The 17491-nt window shown below is 33.9% G+C and overlaps 2 protein-coding genes across 9 annotated transcripts in view; one reads left to right on the forward strand and one right to left on the reverse strand.

The window, feature by feature from the left end:
* LOC131931733 (mucin-2) overlaps positions 1–3211 on the forward strand; it is a 34906-nt gene extending 31695 nt beyond the window's left edge. The window contains exons 3-4 of the mRNA XM_059288567.1: positions 2130–2280; positions 2958–3211. Of these exons, the coding sequence (XP_059144550.1) occupies positions 2130–2280; positions 2958–3136 (330 nt within the window). The 3' untranslated portion in view covers positions 3137–3211. The remainder of the gene's footprint in view (positions 1–2129; positions 2281–2957) is intronic.
* A 5012-nt stretch (positions 3212–8223) lies between these two features.
* The window catches only part of LOC131931731 (sodium-dependent phosphate transporter 2), a 31161-nt gene continuing 21893 nt past the window's right edge, over positions 8224–17491 (reverse strand). For all 8 annotated transcript variants that reach the window (XM_059288565.1, XM_059288564.1, XM_059288561.1 and 5 more), the window contains exons 7-14: positions 17048–17167; positions 16301–16408; positions 15656–15738; positions 15058–15214; positions 13943–14016; positions 13534–13655; positions 12439–12624; positions 8224–11675 (exon numbers count right to left, since the gene is read on the reverse strand). In XM_059288565.1, the coding sequence (XP_059144548.1) occupies positions 11435–11675; positions 12439–12624; positions 13534–13655; positions 13943–14016; positions 15058–15214; positions 15656–15738; positions 16301–16408; positions 17048–17167 (1091 nt within the window). In that variant the 3' untranslated portion in view covers positions 8224–11434. The remainder of the gene's footprint in view (positions 11676–12438; positions 12625–13533; positions 13656–13942; positions 14017–15057; positions 15215–15655; positions 15739–16300; positions 16409–17047; positions 17168–17491) is intronic.

The raw sequence follows: 17491 nt of genomic DNA on the forward strand, positions 1-17491 counted from the left end.
CTGGGGTATGTGTATCCTAGGGGTTCTACAAGCTGCGACCCCTGTACCCCTGTTGAACGCCAGACTTTCTATTGTGTACACTGTACTTGGTTACCTCATGCAGCCTATAACGTTAATTCATTAAAAGATTTTATTTAGTTTACAATATCTGTTTGTCAGTTTGTGGCAAACTTGTAACTCAATTTTAACCCACTTCTAATACAGTGATTCCGTTCTAACTATTTATATACATTTGTCTCCGATGACAATACAAGAATTATCTTATTTTTTCATCATATTTAACATTAGATTAGTCATTAAAATGTAAATAAAAGATTACTTAACTCAATCATAAAAGGGGAGATAACTTGATTAAGTACTAGCGATTCGCTTGATTACCCAGCAGACGACGGTGAACTGTTGGTCACGGTTGATTAATTTCTTGCTTGAGTGGAACGTGAAGGGGCAGATAATTGTCTTTTAGAGATCTCAAGCTACTAATTGTGTTTTAAAGCAAATAATTTGAGTCGTATTACTAATTACTAATTGACGAATCTCTAACAAGTAGAAAACTTTTAAAAATTTAATATTTTTTTAAACTATTTTTAAAAAGCATGGTCGTTAACAAAAAACCTCTTACTTATTTTAGCCACCAATACTTTAACTGAAAAAAGCAAATTTTTTTTACTGTTTTTTTTTCTTAAGCACATTTAAAAGCTTATTACTATAAATATTTTTATATCTATTATTTGACAACTCTCTCAAACAAACTGCTGGGGGTTGCCGGAAAAAAAAATGGAGAACCGCTGTGCTTGGGTTTCACAGTGAGTGGCGACTCCGGTAGATCACGTGACCGGCTCCAGACTGTAGACATGGGCAGACGATAAGTCGTCAGGCGGCAAAGGTCAAGTGTGTGTGTGGGGGGGGGGGGGGGGTAGTTTTAATATTGACCTCCAACAGTTTGTATACCTGCTCTATTTGTACTTAAATGGTGCTGTCGACACGCCATGGTGCTTGTACGTTCTACAGTGGGGTTGTATAGGGTCTAGCGGGTTGATGTAGCATGGATTCGCCATTAGGATTAGGTTGGGGCTAAGGTTTGGTTCAGGCCCAGGATTGCGGTTCCAGATTTAGGAGTACGGCTTGGTTTAGGGTTAGGAAGGGGCCTAGGTTTAGGCCTAGGTTTAGGCCTAGATTTGTGGTTGGAACCGTATTTAGGACTGGGCTTAGGTTTATGGTATGGCCCAGGTTTAAGGAAGGTTTGGGATTGGGATCATGCAAAGGTTTAGGATTAGGCACAGGTTTGAGGTTAGACTGTTTTAGGATTAGGCCCAGGGTTAGGATTAATGTAGCGATAACTCTTTGTTTCAGCCATCTCTTCGCCCACCCCCTCCCCCCGGCCCCGAACGAAATATAATTTATACACAAATATATACTTTTAGCAGTGTCCCCATGAAAATTTAATTAATCTATTAAATATTGAACCATTTTCTTTAATCAAGGATGTTCTTTAATTTAAAAATAGGCTTTTGATTTTTACTGGAATCATCGTTAAAAATTTTTGTTTTTAATGTACCCCTCTTTATTTACCCTTGAACTATGAATGCTCCTTTACTGATTTTTTTATTGATTCACCTTTGAGCTTTGTCTTGGTTGAACTTACAACTGCCCTTAATGACCTTTGAACTGTCCTTAATGACACCAGAACTGTCCTTAATGACCTTAGAGTGTCCTTGCTGACCTTTGCACTGTGTCCCCACTGACCTTTGCACTGTGTCCCCACTGACTTTTCAACTGTGAACCCCCCCCCCACCCCACTGACCTTTGCACTGTGTCCCCACTGACCTTTGCACTGTGTCCCCACTGACCTTTGCACTGTGTCCCCACTGACTTTTCAACTGTGAACCCCCCCACCCCACCGACCTTTGAACTGTACCCCCACTGACCTTTGAACTGTACCCCACTGACCTTTGAACTTTACCCACACTAACCTTTGAATTGTGCCCCCGACTACACTTTGAACTGTGACCCCCACTGACCTTTGCACTGTGCCCCCACTGACCTCTTGCACTGTGCCCCCACTGACCTATGACCTGTGTCCCCACTGACCTTTGCACTGTGCCCCCACTGACCTTTGCCCCATATTTCAGGCCAGTCTACGGGACATGGACAACACCCTAATCGCCCAGTTCAAACGATGTCACGAGACCATCGACACGCTGAAGACACAGAGGGAGGGCTGGGAGGGGCTGTCGGAGGAGGGGGAGGACGGGGAGTACTGGGACGATTATGAGATCAGCGGTAAGTCGTCTGCTTCGTTTAACGACCGTCATTCAATGCTTCTTTCAGCTGGAAGTGACGTCATTACAAACTTTTTTTATATGTGTAAGGTGTCTTTTTAAACATGGCGTTATTGTTCGCGTATTTTTATTGGAGAAAAGTTTAAAAGAGATGTAAAAGATTTAACATTACCTAAGGCACGGTAAAGTATAGGCCTACTAGGGTAACCTGTAAGTTTGATTCAAGTGCTGCAGTCAGTAGTACGTCCCATAGTCCACCCAGCTCTGATGAGTACTTGACTTTAGTTCAGACAAGCTTAGGCACCAGGTCGTAGTGTTGACCACAAATCAACTCTACTTCACCTGCTCTAAGTGCCATCAGGTCTGACTAGAATAGTTTTTAAAACTGCTGACACAAGTCTTTACTTCAGTTCTCAGTTTTCTTTAAATGTATTTAATACAAAATACTTTTGATTTTAAATTAAAATTTTATTGTCTTTTTCTGATTATAATCTATACCACTAAACCATCACATTCGGGCAGGTAAGTAGGTCACCAACCAGTTCTACGGCTCAATAAAACCTGCATGAGCCATAGAACTGTTTATTGACCTACTTACCAGCCCTATACGTGATGAATAGACCCTACATGAAGCTTAGAGTCGTGTTAAAATAAAACTTTTGTATTTTCTAATCCCAGAATTCAACCGACGTTACCTGGACAGTCCTGGCGGGTCGAGTTCCAGCCAGTTCTCACCTGGAAGCCGTGACCCCTCCCTCCAAGACATCTCCCTGCCCGTGCCTCAGCTCCATCTGCCCGGTACCGGTCAGGGCGCCCGGAGGGGCAGCGTGACCCAGGATATCGAGGCCACCCTCTGACGTCAGTGATTTCTTCATCCCAGACTTTAAAGACATGTTAGAGCGGCACCAAGGCCTGTGTTAGGGTGTATGAAGTGTGGGAGGGGGGGGGGGGGGTGAGACTGATTTAAATATTTAAAGTGGTGGGGGGGGGGGGGGGTTCAAAAGTATAAATAAATAACATACAATTTGTGTAGTTGAATGCTTGCATAATCAAATGAACCTTGAGAATCTATTTATAACAATACAAGTTTTGTTGGTTGTTTCTATCCATTCAACCAAAGTACTGTCCATTTTTTTTTTTTAAATATCATTTGTCTGTCTCTGTCTCTAGATTAGCTCTACCACATGTCATGTTTTATTTCATTATTTTTTAAAAATTAATGTCATCATAATGAATGTTTACGTATCTTTATAAATGTAATATTTAATTTCTTATGCATGCTGTGTGATTTCTTGTATTTTATTTTAAAGTTTAGCAAACCAAAAGTTATATTTCAGATCTCAAAGGGATGTAACTCTGTTATATATTGATGTCGATATCGGGGCTACTTCCCCTGAATTCAAAACACCCGGTTGCAAGCACATACTGTGTTTATTTATGACAGAAATGTTCACAATGTTTATGAACAAGATAAAATGGTTCACAATATTTGTCAACTTATATAAAAATGGTTCACAATTTTGATGAACAAGAAATAATTTGTTAATGTCTAAAATGAAACCAGCTATAAAAGTGTGGCTTTGTTTTAAATTAGGAAGTTGAATAAGCAAAAATTCAAATATAAACTAATTTATTTTAACTTTGTTACTTCCTGATTTTTCTATAATTTTTAACTACATAGGAATAAATATTTTACAATTTAAAAAAAAATTGGATTCAGCTTTCTGAATACAAATTTTAAGTTAGAATAAAAAATATTTTTCTCCTCTCTGTAATATGTGTTTGTCATGTGACTTTCATGTGACTCAACTCATGTGACTTATGCTACACTAGAAAAGAAGCCAAATACTCTTGACATAAAAATGACTTCACAAAACTTTTAACATTTATTTGTCAATGAGCTGATTTTAAAAAATGTTATGTATTTTAATGTATCTTTAAACTCGTTATTCATGAATATGTCATTTTAATTTGTGCAATATTTAAATAGATCGCTGCTGATGTAGACATTATTTGTTGGAGTAGTTTTTGTTGTCCTAGAATTTTTAAGCTATAAAATTTACAAATATAATAAAATTATTAAAATTTCTCCTGATTATCAAAAACTTCAACGATTTTAAAATGTTGACTGTTGTCACAAATTTAATTATTTACAAACAATCTTATTATAATTTAAAAATTTAGCTAATTTTTTCCAAGATTTGAAAAAAAAATACTTTTTTTTTCTTTCTTAGGTTGAATGTAATAAAACCCTCAATTTCTGAGATTGAGTAAATATTTTTATTTTTCATGAATTTTTAAAATCTGTTAAATTTTATGATTTCAAGTTTTACATGTATTGTAACAGCTGCTAACTTTGTTCTAATTGTGATGATTTTGTTGATATTTATTTCTGAACTATTTGTTATTTATGAATGTCTTAGTGAAGGTTGCATAAACATATTTTGTGCTGGATTAAAATAATTGTTTATTTAAAATGAATTGAATATTCCATATAAAATTGTGTCCTAAACAGCTGGGCATATACCTGTGGAAAAAAAATGAATTTTGCCTTAACATGTTTTAAATTTTGATGTTTAAGCCTATGTTTATTCTATTAGTTGAAAATAAAAATAGGATCTAGATATTTTTAAAGTCTAGAAATCATGAAAGCAGTTTTTTTTTGGAAATAAAATAAATTTCCTCTTTACATCTACTTATACTTATACCAAGGGAAATAATCGAGTTCCTGGATCTTTTTATATTGTCTATAATAGGCTTATTAAAAAATAATCTTGTTAAATGATAACTTCATATTTCATTACACCAAACAAATAAATGTCCATTTTAACTTTATTGCTAAGAGAAAAAAAAAACAAGGAGCCAAAATTAAATCAGAAAACTGGCTTGCAACTCTTCATATTTATGAAATAGCGAATAAAATATTCTTTCTTTGCTTTAGTGTGAATGCATGATTATTGTGATGTGCTTTATAGTTCATACTTTTGAGATGTATGCAAATTAATGTTTTTTATTATTTTAAAATAATTGATAATGAAAATGGTTTGTTCAACCAACCAGAATAATTACAACAATTATCAGAGTATTAAAATTTTATCTATAACAATTGCATTTTATTGTTTTCATTTTTATAATTTCTTTATTTTTTTTTCTATTTAAAAGCAGTTTTTATTTCATCTGACTATTTTAAACTTTTTCTTTTCCATTTTGAATTTTTATTTTGTTGCATGGACTATTGCTGTATTGTGATAGTACAAAAATTGGCGTTTAAATAAATTGACATATAGAAAAATCCATTGTAAAAAAATTGTTAGTCTTTAACTCAGTTCAGTGAATCAACATTTTCCATCTGAGTTTAATTTTGCTTTGTTAATGACAGACTTAATTCTTTTCAAAAGATTATAGATCCCTAAATGGACTACCATGTGTGTTTATATAAACAAATATTAATTTGTTATCTCTTTCTACCCTAACAAATAACTGACTGGACTTTTACTGTTAACATCATGCCAAGCGCAACTTTTGGTTGTGATAAGAAATTTTGACAATCAAAACTTTCAGGTCAACAGTTGATTACATGGACTCAAAACATGTTTTTTGTTTGTAAATCAGTGGGAAGCTGATTAATGTCTTAGTCAAATCGTTATCAAACTACATCATCGAAATAATGTTTATATTTTGTTTTCTTGTTATACAAAGCCTTACAATCCAAACAGGAAAAGAATGGTCAGATTAAGTTAACGTGAGTTTAACCCAGACCAAAATTGAGTTCATAAAATATTTAAAAACCAAGCCAGGAAAATGCTGCACACAAAAAATTTATTATGTCAACATTACACACACAAAAATTATGATTTCAACATAACACACAAAAAGTGAAAACAAAACTTCTTTCAACATAAACACACAAAAATTGTGTGAAACAAAAAATTATTCTATGAAGGTAAACACACAAAAAGTTAACAAGTGCAAGAAAAAAGATTATTCTATCAACATTACACAAAAGCAAATATGCAGAAGAATGTTTATAATTTGTTATATAATTATTAACATAGATAGTAACCTAATTAAAAATATTGCATTGACTGTTCAGGAAAAGGATGGGGGGGGGATTTTTCATATAAACAAAATGCTACTAATATAATTTCACCTCACAAACTTCACAAGATTTATATACTTGTTTTAACTACACCAAAAGAAAAGTTTTAAAATAATTCAATGTTAAGTAAGAAATAAACTCATCTATAGCCCTGGGACTAGAAGTACTGACATATGACAATACAGAACTGACCATGACATAGTACTGACATATGGCAATATAGAACTGACCATGATATAGTACGGACATGACAATACAGAACTGACCATGACATAGTACTGACATATGGCAATATAGAACTGACCATGATATAGTACGGACATGACAATACAGAACTGACCATGACATAGTACTGACATATGGCAATATAGAACTGACCATGATATAGTACGGACATGACAATACAGAACTGACCATGACATAGTACTGACATATGGCAATATAGAACTGACCATGATATAGTACGGACATGACAATACAGAACTGACCATGACATAGTACTGACATATGGCAATATAGAACTGACCATGATATAGTACGGACATGACAATACAGAACTGACCATGACATAGTACTGACATATGGCAATATAGAACTGACCATGATATAGTACGGACATGACAATACAGAACTGACCATGACATAGTACTGACATATGGCAATATAGAACTGACCATGATATAGTACGGACATGACAATACAGAACTGACCATGATATAGAACTGACAAATGACAGAACTGACCATGATATAGAACTGACAAATGACAGAACTGACCATGATATAGAACTGACAAATGACAGAACTGACCATGATATAGTACTGACATATGGCATTATAGAACTGACCATGACATAGTACTGACAAATGACAGAACTGACCATGATATAGTACTGACATTTGGCAATATAGAACTGACCACGATATAGTACCAACATATGCTACCACACAACTGACCATATAATACTGACATCAGTGGTACTACAACACTGAACATGTCCTGACAATAAAATCAATTGTTAAAGATTAAGTGATTAAATAAACTCTAGTAACCTGATGATTAGAACTCGACAACTCCACATCGCTACTGTAAACATGCTGGTAACAGGTCACCTTTTTATTCCACTAGCTTTTCTACTGATCTAGCTTGTAGATTAAATAATTTATTTACATATCAGACTTCTATTTTTAGAACCATGTTCCATTTTTACACTGGTCAGCTGACTTCTGACCTACATTCCTCATCTCGGGGTCTCCCACCTCTTTAAATAGGAAGAGCTGTGTTATACGTGGCTGAATGAGATGCATTATAGTTGGGCATCTTTTCTCAACATTTGTGACAAGTTTATGTAGGCCTTACTTTATTTCTTGTGGAGCAACAGTAGCCAGCCAATGACCTCAAGACACTTGAAGCTTGTTTACTTCAGCAAAATTTACTGGTCATTGGTCAGTGAAACCAGTGGTCAGTTAAACAGGTGGTCAGTTAAACCAAACTCACCAGAGATCAGCTAAACTGGTAGTCAGACAGTTAAACCAGTGGTCATAGTTTAACCATAACAGAACTAGCCATACTTTAACTAAATAAAATACTTATAAATTCTTCAAAAACATGGCCTTTTTCTTGTAAAAATCAATGAAAAGTAGATTGTCATTACCCAATTATCTTAGACAACATAATAAAGCTATAGTACCTGCAAAGTGACTTCATGAAAAATATGACTGAGATCCTAAGTTGACTTACAGCTGACAGTCCACACACCTTTAGAGATGTCTGACACACAAGTCTCGGCAACAACCACAAAATTAAAAACTCACAAGTTCAAAAACAAGAAGAAAAATCTTCAAGAACTCAATCAAAATCAAACATTTATTTTGTGAAAGTCATCCAGAGTTGGAACATGACGAAAAACCAAATTTTAACTTGACAAAAAAAAACAAGTTTTAAATTTGTCAGAATTCAAATTTTAACTCAACACACTAATCATCCCTCCCCTTCCCATCTTAACAGATCTAATTAGCAACTAATCACTAGAACTATTCACTGTGTATGTGCTTGACATAAACAATTAAAAAGTTGAACAAAAGTTGTGGAACAAAACAGGTTGAAATAAGAGATTCTTTTTCTACACAAAATGTAAGTCCTTGTTTCTAGATAGTAATAACACATACTAATGAGCAATAAAAAGTAGACAACATGCTAACAAAAAATAAGTTGAATATAATTTGAACTCACAACATTTTGAAAAGCCACACCTGTGAGAGAACTATGTGGTAGAACATTCTTTCATGCAATGATGTGGAAGACACTCTGTCAAAAAGTTTTCATTTCTATGGTGTTTAGGTTGTGTAAATCATAGTAAAATGTTCTTAGGAAATATTTCATGCGAGGAAAATTTTCTTGTGAAGAAAGGTTTTTATGTTAAGAAATGTCTTCACATGAGGAAAGTGGTGTCAGACTTCAATAGTTTTATTTTGACACCTGAGATCATTATTGAACCACTGTAAACAACTAAACAGCCATAGTCTCCCCTTTAAGTTCTGCTAAACATTGCCTCCCCTTACAGTTCTGCTAAACATTGCTTCCCCTTACAGCTCAGCTAAGCTTGGCTTCCCCATCATCAATTATTGGCAGTCTAAAACAGCTTTTTTTATATTCACTTACATAAAAATAATCAAGGTGTTTAAACCAAGTTAAAATATAACATACATCAACATTATTTAAATATTGCATCAAGCTACATCTTTTAGTGTAGTATTAATTAATGATTATTTTAATACCTTATATATTTAAACTGTACAATTGTATAATATATTATTACATATCTATACTTGTATTTAAATATAACCTTTCAGCATCAAGTAAAAAAAAAACGTTCTTGAAACCAATTAGTCTAAGCCTTTTAGACAAATACTTATCTTGTAAGGAAAAAGTATTTTAAAAAATAAAGTTGTAACTTCAGAAAGCAAAAAAGATAAAAATAAAATGAAAAACTTGAGAAAAGATGAAAACATTGATTTGTATTTCTGGTCAAAGCTTGAAGGAGGGGAGTGAATTGAATGGGTAAGTGGGGCAGGGGAGGGAAGAAGGAAGTCAGTGAATTAACCTGCAGATAGTATTTGTTGACCTCTGTTTTTCCCACTGGATAAAAAAACATCACAAGATTTGAACTGTTAACAGAATTTGTTTGAATGTCAAAATAGTAGACATTTTTCACCAACAGGAAAAACTTGGAGAAAAGTCACAGAAATTTTTTTTTGTTCTTGTCATGTACAGTTTGTGTACTTGTACAGAGTAAACATTCACGTACACATCATCTGTGTCATAGAATGTTCAAAGCTGGTACAAGCACACAAAAACGTTGAGGAAGACGAATAAAAAGAACATTTTTTAAACCACAAATGTTTACAAATTTAAGTTTTAAAAAATGGCATCAAATATAAATAAGATAATTCGTTGCACAAATTTAAAAAACTTTTTCAAAGCAAAAATTATATTTTACAATAGTAAAACCATGTTACATTTTTTTTTATTATAACAAACACTTTGTCTACACTTCATATTTCTAAGATTTTATGTTTGGGAATGTTGTTCTTATATCATATATCTGTTGATTTTAAAGAAAATAGTTGTTGACGTAATGTTCAAATTCTTCGGACTCAGCTATTATATAAGCTTCAAATTTTGATAAAAGATTTCTCCTGCAGCTTGTAAAAAATGCACAAGCAGAAAAAAAATTTCTACTTTAAGTCTGTACAATTTCTGAGATGTGGCCACCAGTATTTACAATTCACATTTCATTTAATAACATCTCTATTACAGTAACTGATTCTCCAGCAGGCAAACTAAAAACTAGGGGTCCCTGTGACAAAAAAGGCAAGTACATCCCAATTAATTACCTCACTAGTTTTTTAAGTGATAACCAAATCAACGTTGTTTTTAAAAACAAACTCCCTCAAAGTTAAAAAAAAAAACTATATTTACAAAGAGATTCACTGAATGAAAATGTTAACAGAAGAAAAGTTTTGTGAGCAAAAAACCTAACAAGAAGAGAACTAAAACCCTCGCGTGTTGACCAAACCTAAGATACTACAAGCTTCCAAATAACGCAGGCCAAAGCTGTTCTGTGCCCCACAAGACAGTGTTTGTTTTATTTCTGGACGGGTTTTAATTCTGTTGCAAGCAACTCAGCAGTTCATACAGTGTCTACACTACAAAACTAATCACTAGCAAGTAACAGTTTAAGTACTGAGTACACTACCAAGTACTGAGTACAGTACCAATACAAGCGGATAATAGTACATTGGACGTAACTAAACCTAAACTCTACAAAGCCTTCCACTCACTCATCTGAATTTCAAACCAGCAATTATTTTCATACCAATTTAAATTAACTAGGTTTTGTAGTTTAACTATCTGTATTAAATTTATCTAGCTGTACTAAATCAATGGTTAAAATATCTGTATTGAATTTATCTATCTATTCTAGATATATGGTTAAAATATCTGAATTAGAATATATCTGTACTAGATCAGTGGTTAAAATATCTTTACTAGCCAAATGGATAAAATACATGTATTAGAACATAACTATATGTACTAGACCGATAATTCAAATTAGTACTAAAACGTCCCCATTATTAAGAATATCCTTTTTCCATTCACAGCATTAAATAACATTTAAGCATGACTGACATGATATGTACCTTCAGTATTCTAACATTATTTTCTTTTATCTCAGGTAATAACACAGCTAATAACAAAAACCATCACATTTTTTAAATTAGAAATTCTATCAGATAAACATTGGGTGAGTGACTTAACTTCCTATCCAGGTTTAGCCAATGTCGACCAAATCAACAACAAAAAGTCAAATCCTTGATTCACAGAAAAAATTGTCTAAAAGCTCTCCTACAAGCCATGAAGTAACCAGATCCTGACGACACCTCACACTGGATACAAGTTCCACAGGCCACAAATAAACTGCGGCTTTAAATGAAATTTCACATCAAAAAGAATTATTCATTAAAGTAGTTCCCCTGGCGTATCAACCTGAGTGTCAAAGTGCAAACTCCTTCAATAAATACATCATCAACGCACTCAGCAGGCCTGAGGCAGGTAGCGTCACCACCCAGGCAATTAGAATGTTCCTAAACAGTGACCAGTCCACATTGTCGTTGGACCGGACGCGACCCGTGAAGACGATGGACCCGACCTTACAGTGGGTCGTTGAGATGGGAATGCCCACATTTGAAGCAATGAGTACAGTCAAAGCAGCCCCAATTTCAATGCAAAAGCCACTGGGAACAGAAGAAAAAAGAATTTTAAATAATTGATCGTATATTAAGGTTTAAAGGACATTTTATACTAATTCAATTGAAACGCAAGTTTAAAAATTATATGGCCCTCATCATAAATTAAGGTGATCTATTTATATTGTTATTTTTAAATCAACATGAATTAATTACAACCTTTAGCCCATGTCAAAAATAACTCTGAACGTATTAAAAGTAAGATATATGTTTGTTTAAGCCAGAAGTGATAAGCTAAAATAAGCAAATTAAAATTACAGTTAATAAACTTTAGATACCCTGAGCACGACTATAATAGCATATAGGCACATTGTGAGAATGGAAAACAGGTTGTTTGGATTATGTAAACGCCAATAGCAAAAGTCTCAGTAAAAGTAAAATAATGAGAACTGTGCGTGTCTCTGCATATTTTTTTTAAGATACATAAAATAGTCCATGAAATAAATTTACCTTTTCCATTATATTTTGACAATTCAAATAGAAAAACATAGATTCTCTTGAAAAATATACATCTAGTTTTATTCTGTCTATACAATTTTACCCAATAGAAAAGAAGATTTTTGTAAGAAATAAAAAAAAATCTGTGTATAGATCTATATAAACTTATTAAAACCCCATAAAATTTGACAACTATACATATACAAGTTAACTTTTCTACAAAAATGTATTATAAATTAACATAACCCACTTTATCATGCAATAAATTAGACCTACACAAACCCCTCTCTCATCCAACCAATCCACAACTCACCTGGATGGTGTAATCTTTGACAGATCCTCCCCCATTGTTTTTATCACCCTCCTACCCAGGACCCACAAGCCAATGCTAATCCCAGCCCCTCCATACAGCAGTATCCAGATGGGTGTGGGGGCCTTCTGGGACACACTCTGTTCATTGCTGATCACCCACAGTGCCACTAAAGGTCCTATGGCGTTACTAGAAATATAACAATTACTCACATTAAAAAATTAACAATAGAATATGCATTACTTAAAATATAATCAGTCATATTAAAAAACTAACACAATAGAATATTGCATTACTAGAAACACTACATATTCTATGAAAACAAGTTAATAAAAAGTCTAGTGACAATTTAAGCGCAATTTCCTTATGTTATCCATAACAATTTTAAATCGAGATAAATCATATATTCAGCAACGGAAATAGTTTTATTTTAACGAGTAGGCCTACACGATGCTCAGTTTAAAAAAAAAAGACAACTATATTAACCTATATCAACAAGTAGGCCTACACGATGCTCAGTTTAAAAAAGTAGTAAATATTTCTTAATTAATTTTTTGTGACCAAACGAAAGGATATTTTTGAAAACTTTCTTCGGCAATATTGTTCTAAATTATGGCAGGAATCGATTGGTAAATGTTTCAGGTCGCTAAGTGGTCTGGTTGCCGAGATATGGGCCAAAAACTGCATTTTTTCGAGGTTTTTTTTGGCTTTTCCAGGAAATCCAGGAAGGAATTCCGGGAATTTTTTTGGCCCACTATTATCCTCGGAACTTGCTTAAAATATTTGCTTTTGGAACTAGTCCTCGATATTGCTTCGTTGAGGAGGAGATACAACTTAAAGCTGCGGACACACATCCACACATCCATCCATCCAGAAATAACGCATTATTAAACGCAATTGCCAGTATGGAAATTGCGCTAAAAAACAGTTTACATTAAAAAATTAACAAACTGACATGAGTTAAAAATTAGAAAACTGTAACTGGACATCTAACAGCTATTTTCTCAAGTGTGGTAATTAAAATTAAATCCAACTGTCCTCTAACTGAACACAGCTTAAATTTTTTCAAAGAATTGTTTTCACACAAACAAAATATACCTGACGTCATTCCCCCCGTGAGCAAATGAGCCAAAGATGGCGGTAAGGATTTGTAGGAAAGAAAACAATGACGTCGTCTCTTTCTTGTCACTTATGGCAGCACGGGTCAATAATTTCTTGCCCTAGAACAAAAACATTGCTCTAAATAGTTGCACTAAGAATGCAAAAAGAAAACATAATGATAACATCTTTTTGAACATACAACTAATTTTAACTTAATAATCTACTCTACCGCAAAGCCTAGATATATTCAAATGAGTAAATGAGTAATCACATTCATGAGCAGTAAAATAGGCCAGCATTAGATCATGTGGTATTGCACAAATTCTATCAACTATCCCCCTGAGTAATTACAGGCCAATATTAGATAATGTGATGATATACAAAATGTATCAACTATAGTCGTTACCTTTTCATCACAGTTTGTTTGATCTTTCCCATTTGCTGGTAATTTTTCTGCAGATTCTGAAAGCCCTTTGGTTCCTGAAATATACAGAGTAATTATTAAGTCTTTACGTTAATACACTTAAGTTAAAAAAAAATAAACTAATACAAACTTCAGGCAAGTACTAGTTGTAGGACTCAAGGAAAATGAATGGGTATCTAGCATAACAAAATATAGGATGCTTACAGTAGGGACTTAATTGTAGGATAAAAATTATTTAAACAGTGAAAACATGGCCCATTAGGCTGTGTATTAAAATAACTGACGGGGCACATGCATTACTCTGAGTTGTGACATTTACAAGAGTCAAGGGCATTGTACTGGGTAGGCAGTCTACAAGAAAAACTGATTGTTTTTATTTTTGCCCAAAAAATTTAACACCCACTATTTTGCTTATCACACTTCCTTCAACCACTGAGTATTTTCTACCCCAGTATTATTACAGAGTAGAACCTTGGCCTAACTTAATTACACAAATAAGGCTGAAAAGCTGAAATTACCTTGACCTAATATTACTACATACCCAGTAAATCTAACCTTACCTTACATATCCAGTAAAGCTGACCTCACCTGGACCTAATCATATACCCAGTAAAGCTGACCTCACAATAACCTAATCATATACCCAGTAAAGCTGACCTCACAATAACCTAATCATATACCGAGTAAAGCTGACCTCACAATGACCTAATCACATACCCAGTAAAGCTGACCTCACAATGACCTAATCACATACCCAGTAGAGTTGACCTCACAATGACCTAATCACATACCCAGTAAAGCTGACCTCACCTGGACCTAATCACATACCCAGTAAAGCTGACCTCACAATGACCTAATCACATACCCAGTAAAGCTGACCTCACCTGGACCTAATCACATACCCAGTAAAGCTGACCTCACCTGGACCTAACATCACTATATACCCAGTAAAGCTGACCTCACAATAACCTAATCACATACCCAGTAGAGTTGACCTCACAATGACCTAATCACATACCCAATAAAGCTGACCTCACAATGACCTAATCACATACCCAGTAAAGCTGATCTCACCTGGACCTTACATTACTACATACCCAGTAGAGCTGTGGTAGAGTTCATCGCCCTTGCCTCAGTGAACTCATCCACTAGTGGAACATGATGTTTTGCATCTCCGTTGTGAAGATTTGTGGCTCCATTGTGAAGATTTGCGGCTCCATTTGGCATATCCGGACCATCCAGAATTGTGACCATCTACAAAGCAAGAAAAAACAAATTAGTCTTTGATTTTTTCCATGTTCTCAAGTAAAAATATAAATCAACCATATTGACAGTCAAAAAAAAAATTTAAATCAACTAAAATCTTCGTACATACTATTAAAATTTCACTGTGAGATATTTTGTCTGAGATATTTTGTCTGAGATCATTTGTCCATGGTATCATTTGTCATGATATATTTTGTCCTGTTATCTTTTGTCCGTGAGATCATTTGTCCTTGAGATCATTTGTCCTGAGAACATTTGTCCTGAGATCATTTGTCCGTGAGATATTTTGTCTGAGATATTTTGTCTGAGATCATTTGTCCTGAGATCATTTGTCATGGAACCATGCTAAAGTAAATGCTTCTTATTCTACACAAAAATATACTTCATGTGTGATCACTACCAATATATCATGTTGAAGTAAACGCTCACCATGTTATCCCCTCCACCATTCTCAAGTTTTGTCATCATGACATCGCTGCCAATCTTTGATTCAGTGCCATTGCATCCATCATCTAGGCAATTAAAAAGTTGAACTCCATTAGACGAAACAAACTAAATCTATATTACACACAAAAACTGGGACAGTTTTTATCAACATTTGACATTCATATTCAAGATATTAGACCATTTTTAAAAATAAATCATTTTAGATTGTGTTTTAAAATGTTCCTTATTTTAATTATTTTGTCAGAACTGGGCCACTTATTTTTGTCAAATAATACTTGACTTGCCAGAAATGACAAAAATAAATGTTCCAAAAAAAGGCAGGTTCAGGGGTGAACTGACTGTGTTTAAGAGGCCCGGGGAAATTTTAAAAGTGGCCACAAACTCCAGATTTAAATTTTCTCCATTAAAGCCTTAATTATTCGCCTCGATATAAACAATAGAAATGGGTTAATGCTGAAATGCCAACAAATATTTTTTTAAAATCAAAACACTAACAGGACTATTACAGCACCATCCATGCGGGCCCACCGGAACTTTTCCCAGTAGACCAGCAGGCCAGTCCACCCCTGGGCAGGTTCATCTACTTATAAGATCTGATTATAAAATCTCAGACAGCCAATGTTTTACCTGGTGGATCAACGACCAGGCTGTAGTTGTATGTTTGTGACTTCAGCTCGTCTAAATTTTGCTCCTTCTCTATCAAGTTTGTATCCTGTAGCTCTACATCACATTCACCTAGTGATAAAAAAAAACAACTTTATAACAACACGAGTGACTACACCAGATTAACAATAAAATAGTTATCTTTCATTACTTCTATCAATGGATGGCTAAGGTACAACTGAATAGTTTTTATGCTGTTCTTGTACACTGTATACACACAACATCAGGACAATTTGAAATAGTTTTTTAATAACAGTTAATTTTCACAGATTAAAGAAAACTTACAATGAAATTGATAACAGAAATATGTCAATTAGTTAATGAACAATTTTTTAGAAAATATGTGAAAAAATATTTTTTTATGTTTACTAAACATTGGACGAATGATTAACTTTTATGTAGTGAATCTCACGACAGTGACTGATAATTGAACCTGGGAATCTAATTATTTTAAAAATGTTCTTAGTTTTTTTTAGTCTTTCCAACTTAATGAAGTTTAAAATCATATGACACCTTACCAATGGTCAACATTAAACACCTACACTACTTGCTTCTCTAAACCACATGGCTATAAATACACACAATAATTAAACACTAGTCTTCATCTTAACAGTCTGTTGTACAAAAATTAATTGACAAGAAAAATCATGGACTGTAGTTGTATACGGTCTGCTATACAAAAATAAACGGACAAGAAAATCATGGACTGACCTTGTATCTTCCTCCGCATCCAAGGTACCACATAGAGCCTAACAAACAGCGCTGTTATCACAGCTAAACCTATTGATATGATGAACGTCCCATACAAGGGTATCTTGTCAAATCCCAGCACTGAAAACATACAACTCCATTTTAATACAGTTTTTTAAAAAGTAAAAACAAACTCCATAATTAGTATTTCTTCAAGAAACAAAACATTTACTACTTATACTAAACTATAACAAAAATTGAACTATTGGTACTAGAAAAATAAAAAGGAAAGAAAAAAAAATCTTTAATATGACAATAATACATAAAATAAAAATTATTTTGCATGTATATACTGTTAGGACAAAGCATAAGGTCAGGACAAGGCAAGATAGAAATAAAACAAAAACAGGAACCAAAAGAAAATACTGATTGTTACAAGCTACAGAATTTTAAAGAGAATGTCTA

Source organism: Physella acuta, unplaced genomic scaffold, assembly GCF_028476545.2.
Source record: "Physella acuta isolate Inbredline_101_S28 unplaced genomic scaffold, ASM2847654v3 ptg002019l, whole genome shotgun sequence".
Classification (NCBI taxonomy): Eukaryota; Metazoa; Mollusca; class Gastropoda; family Physidae; genus Physella; species Physella acuta.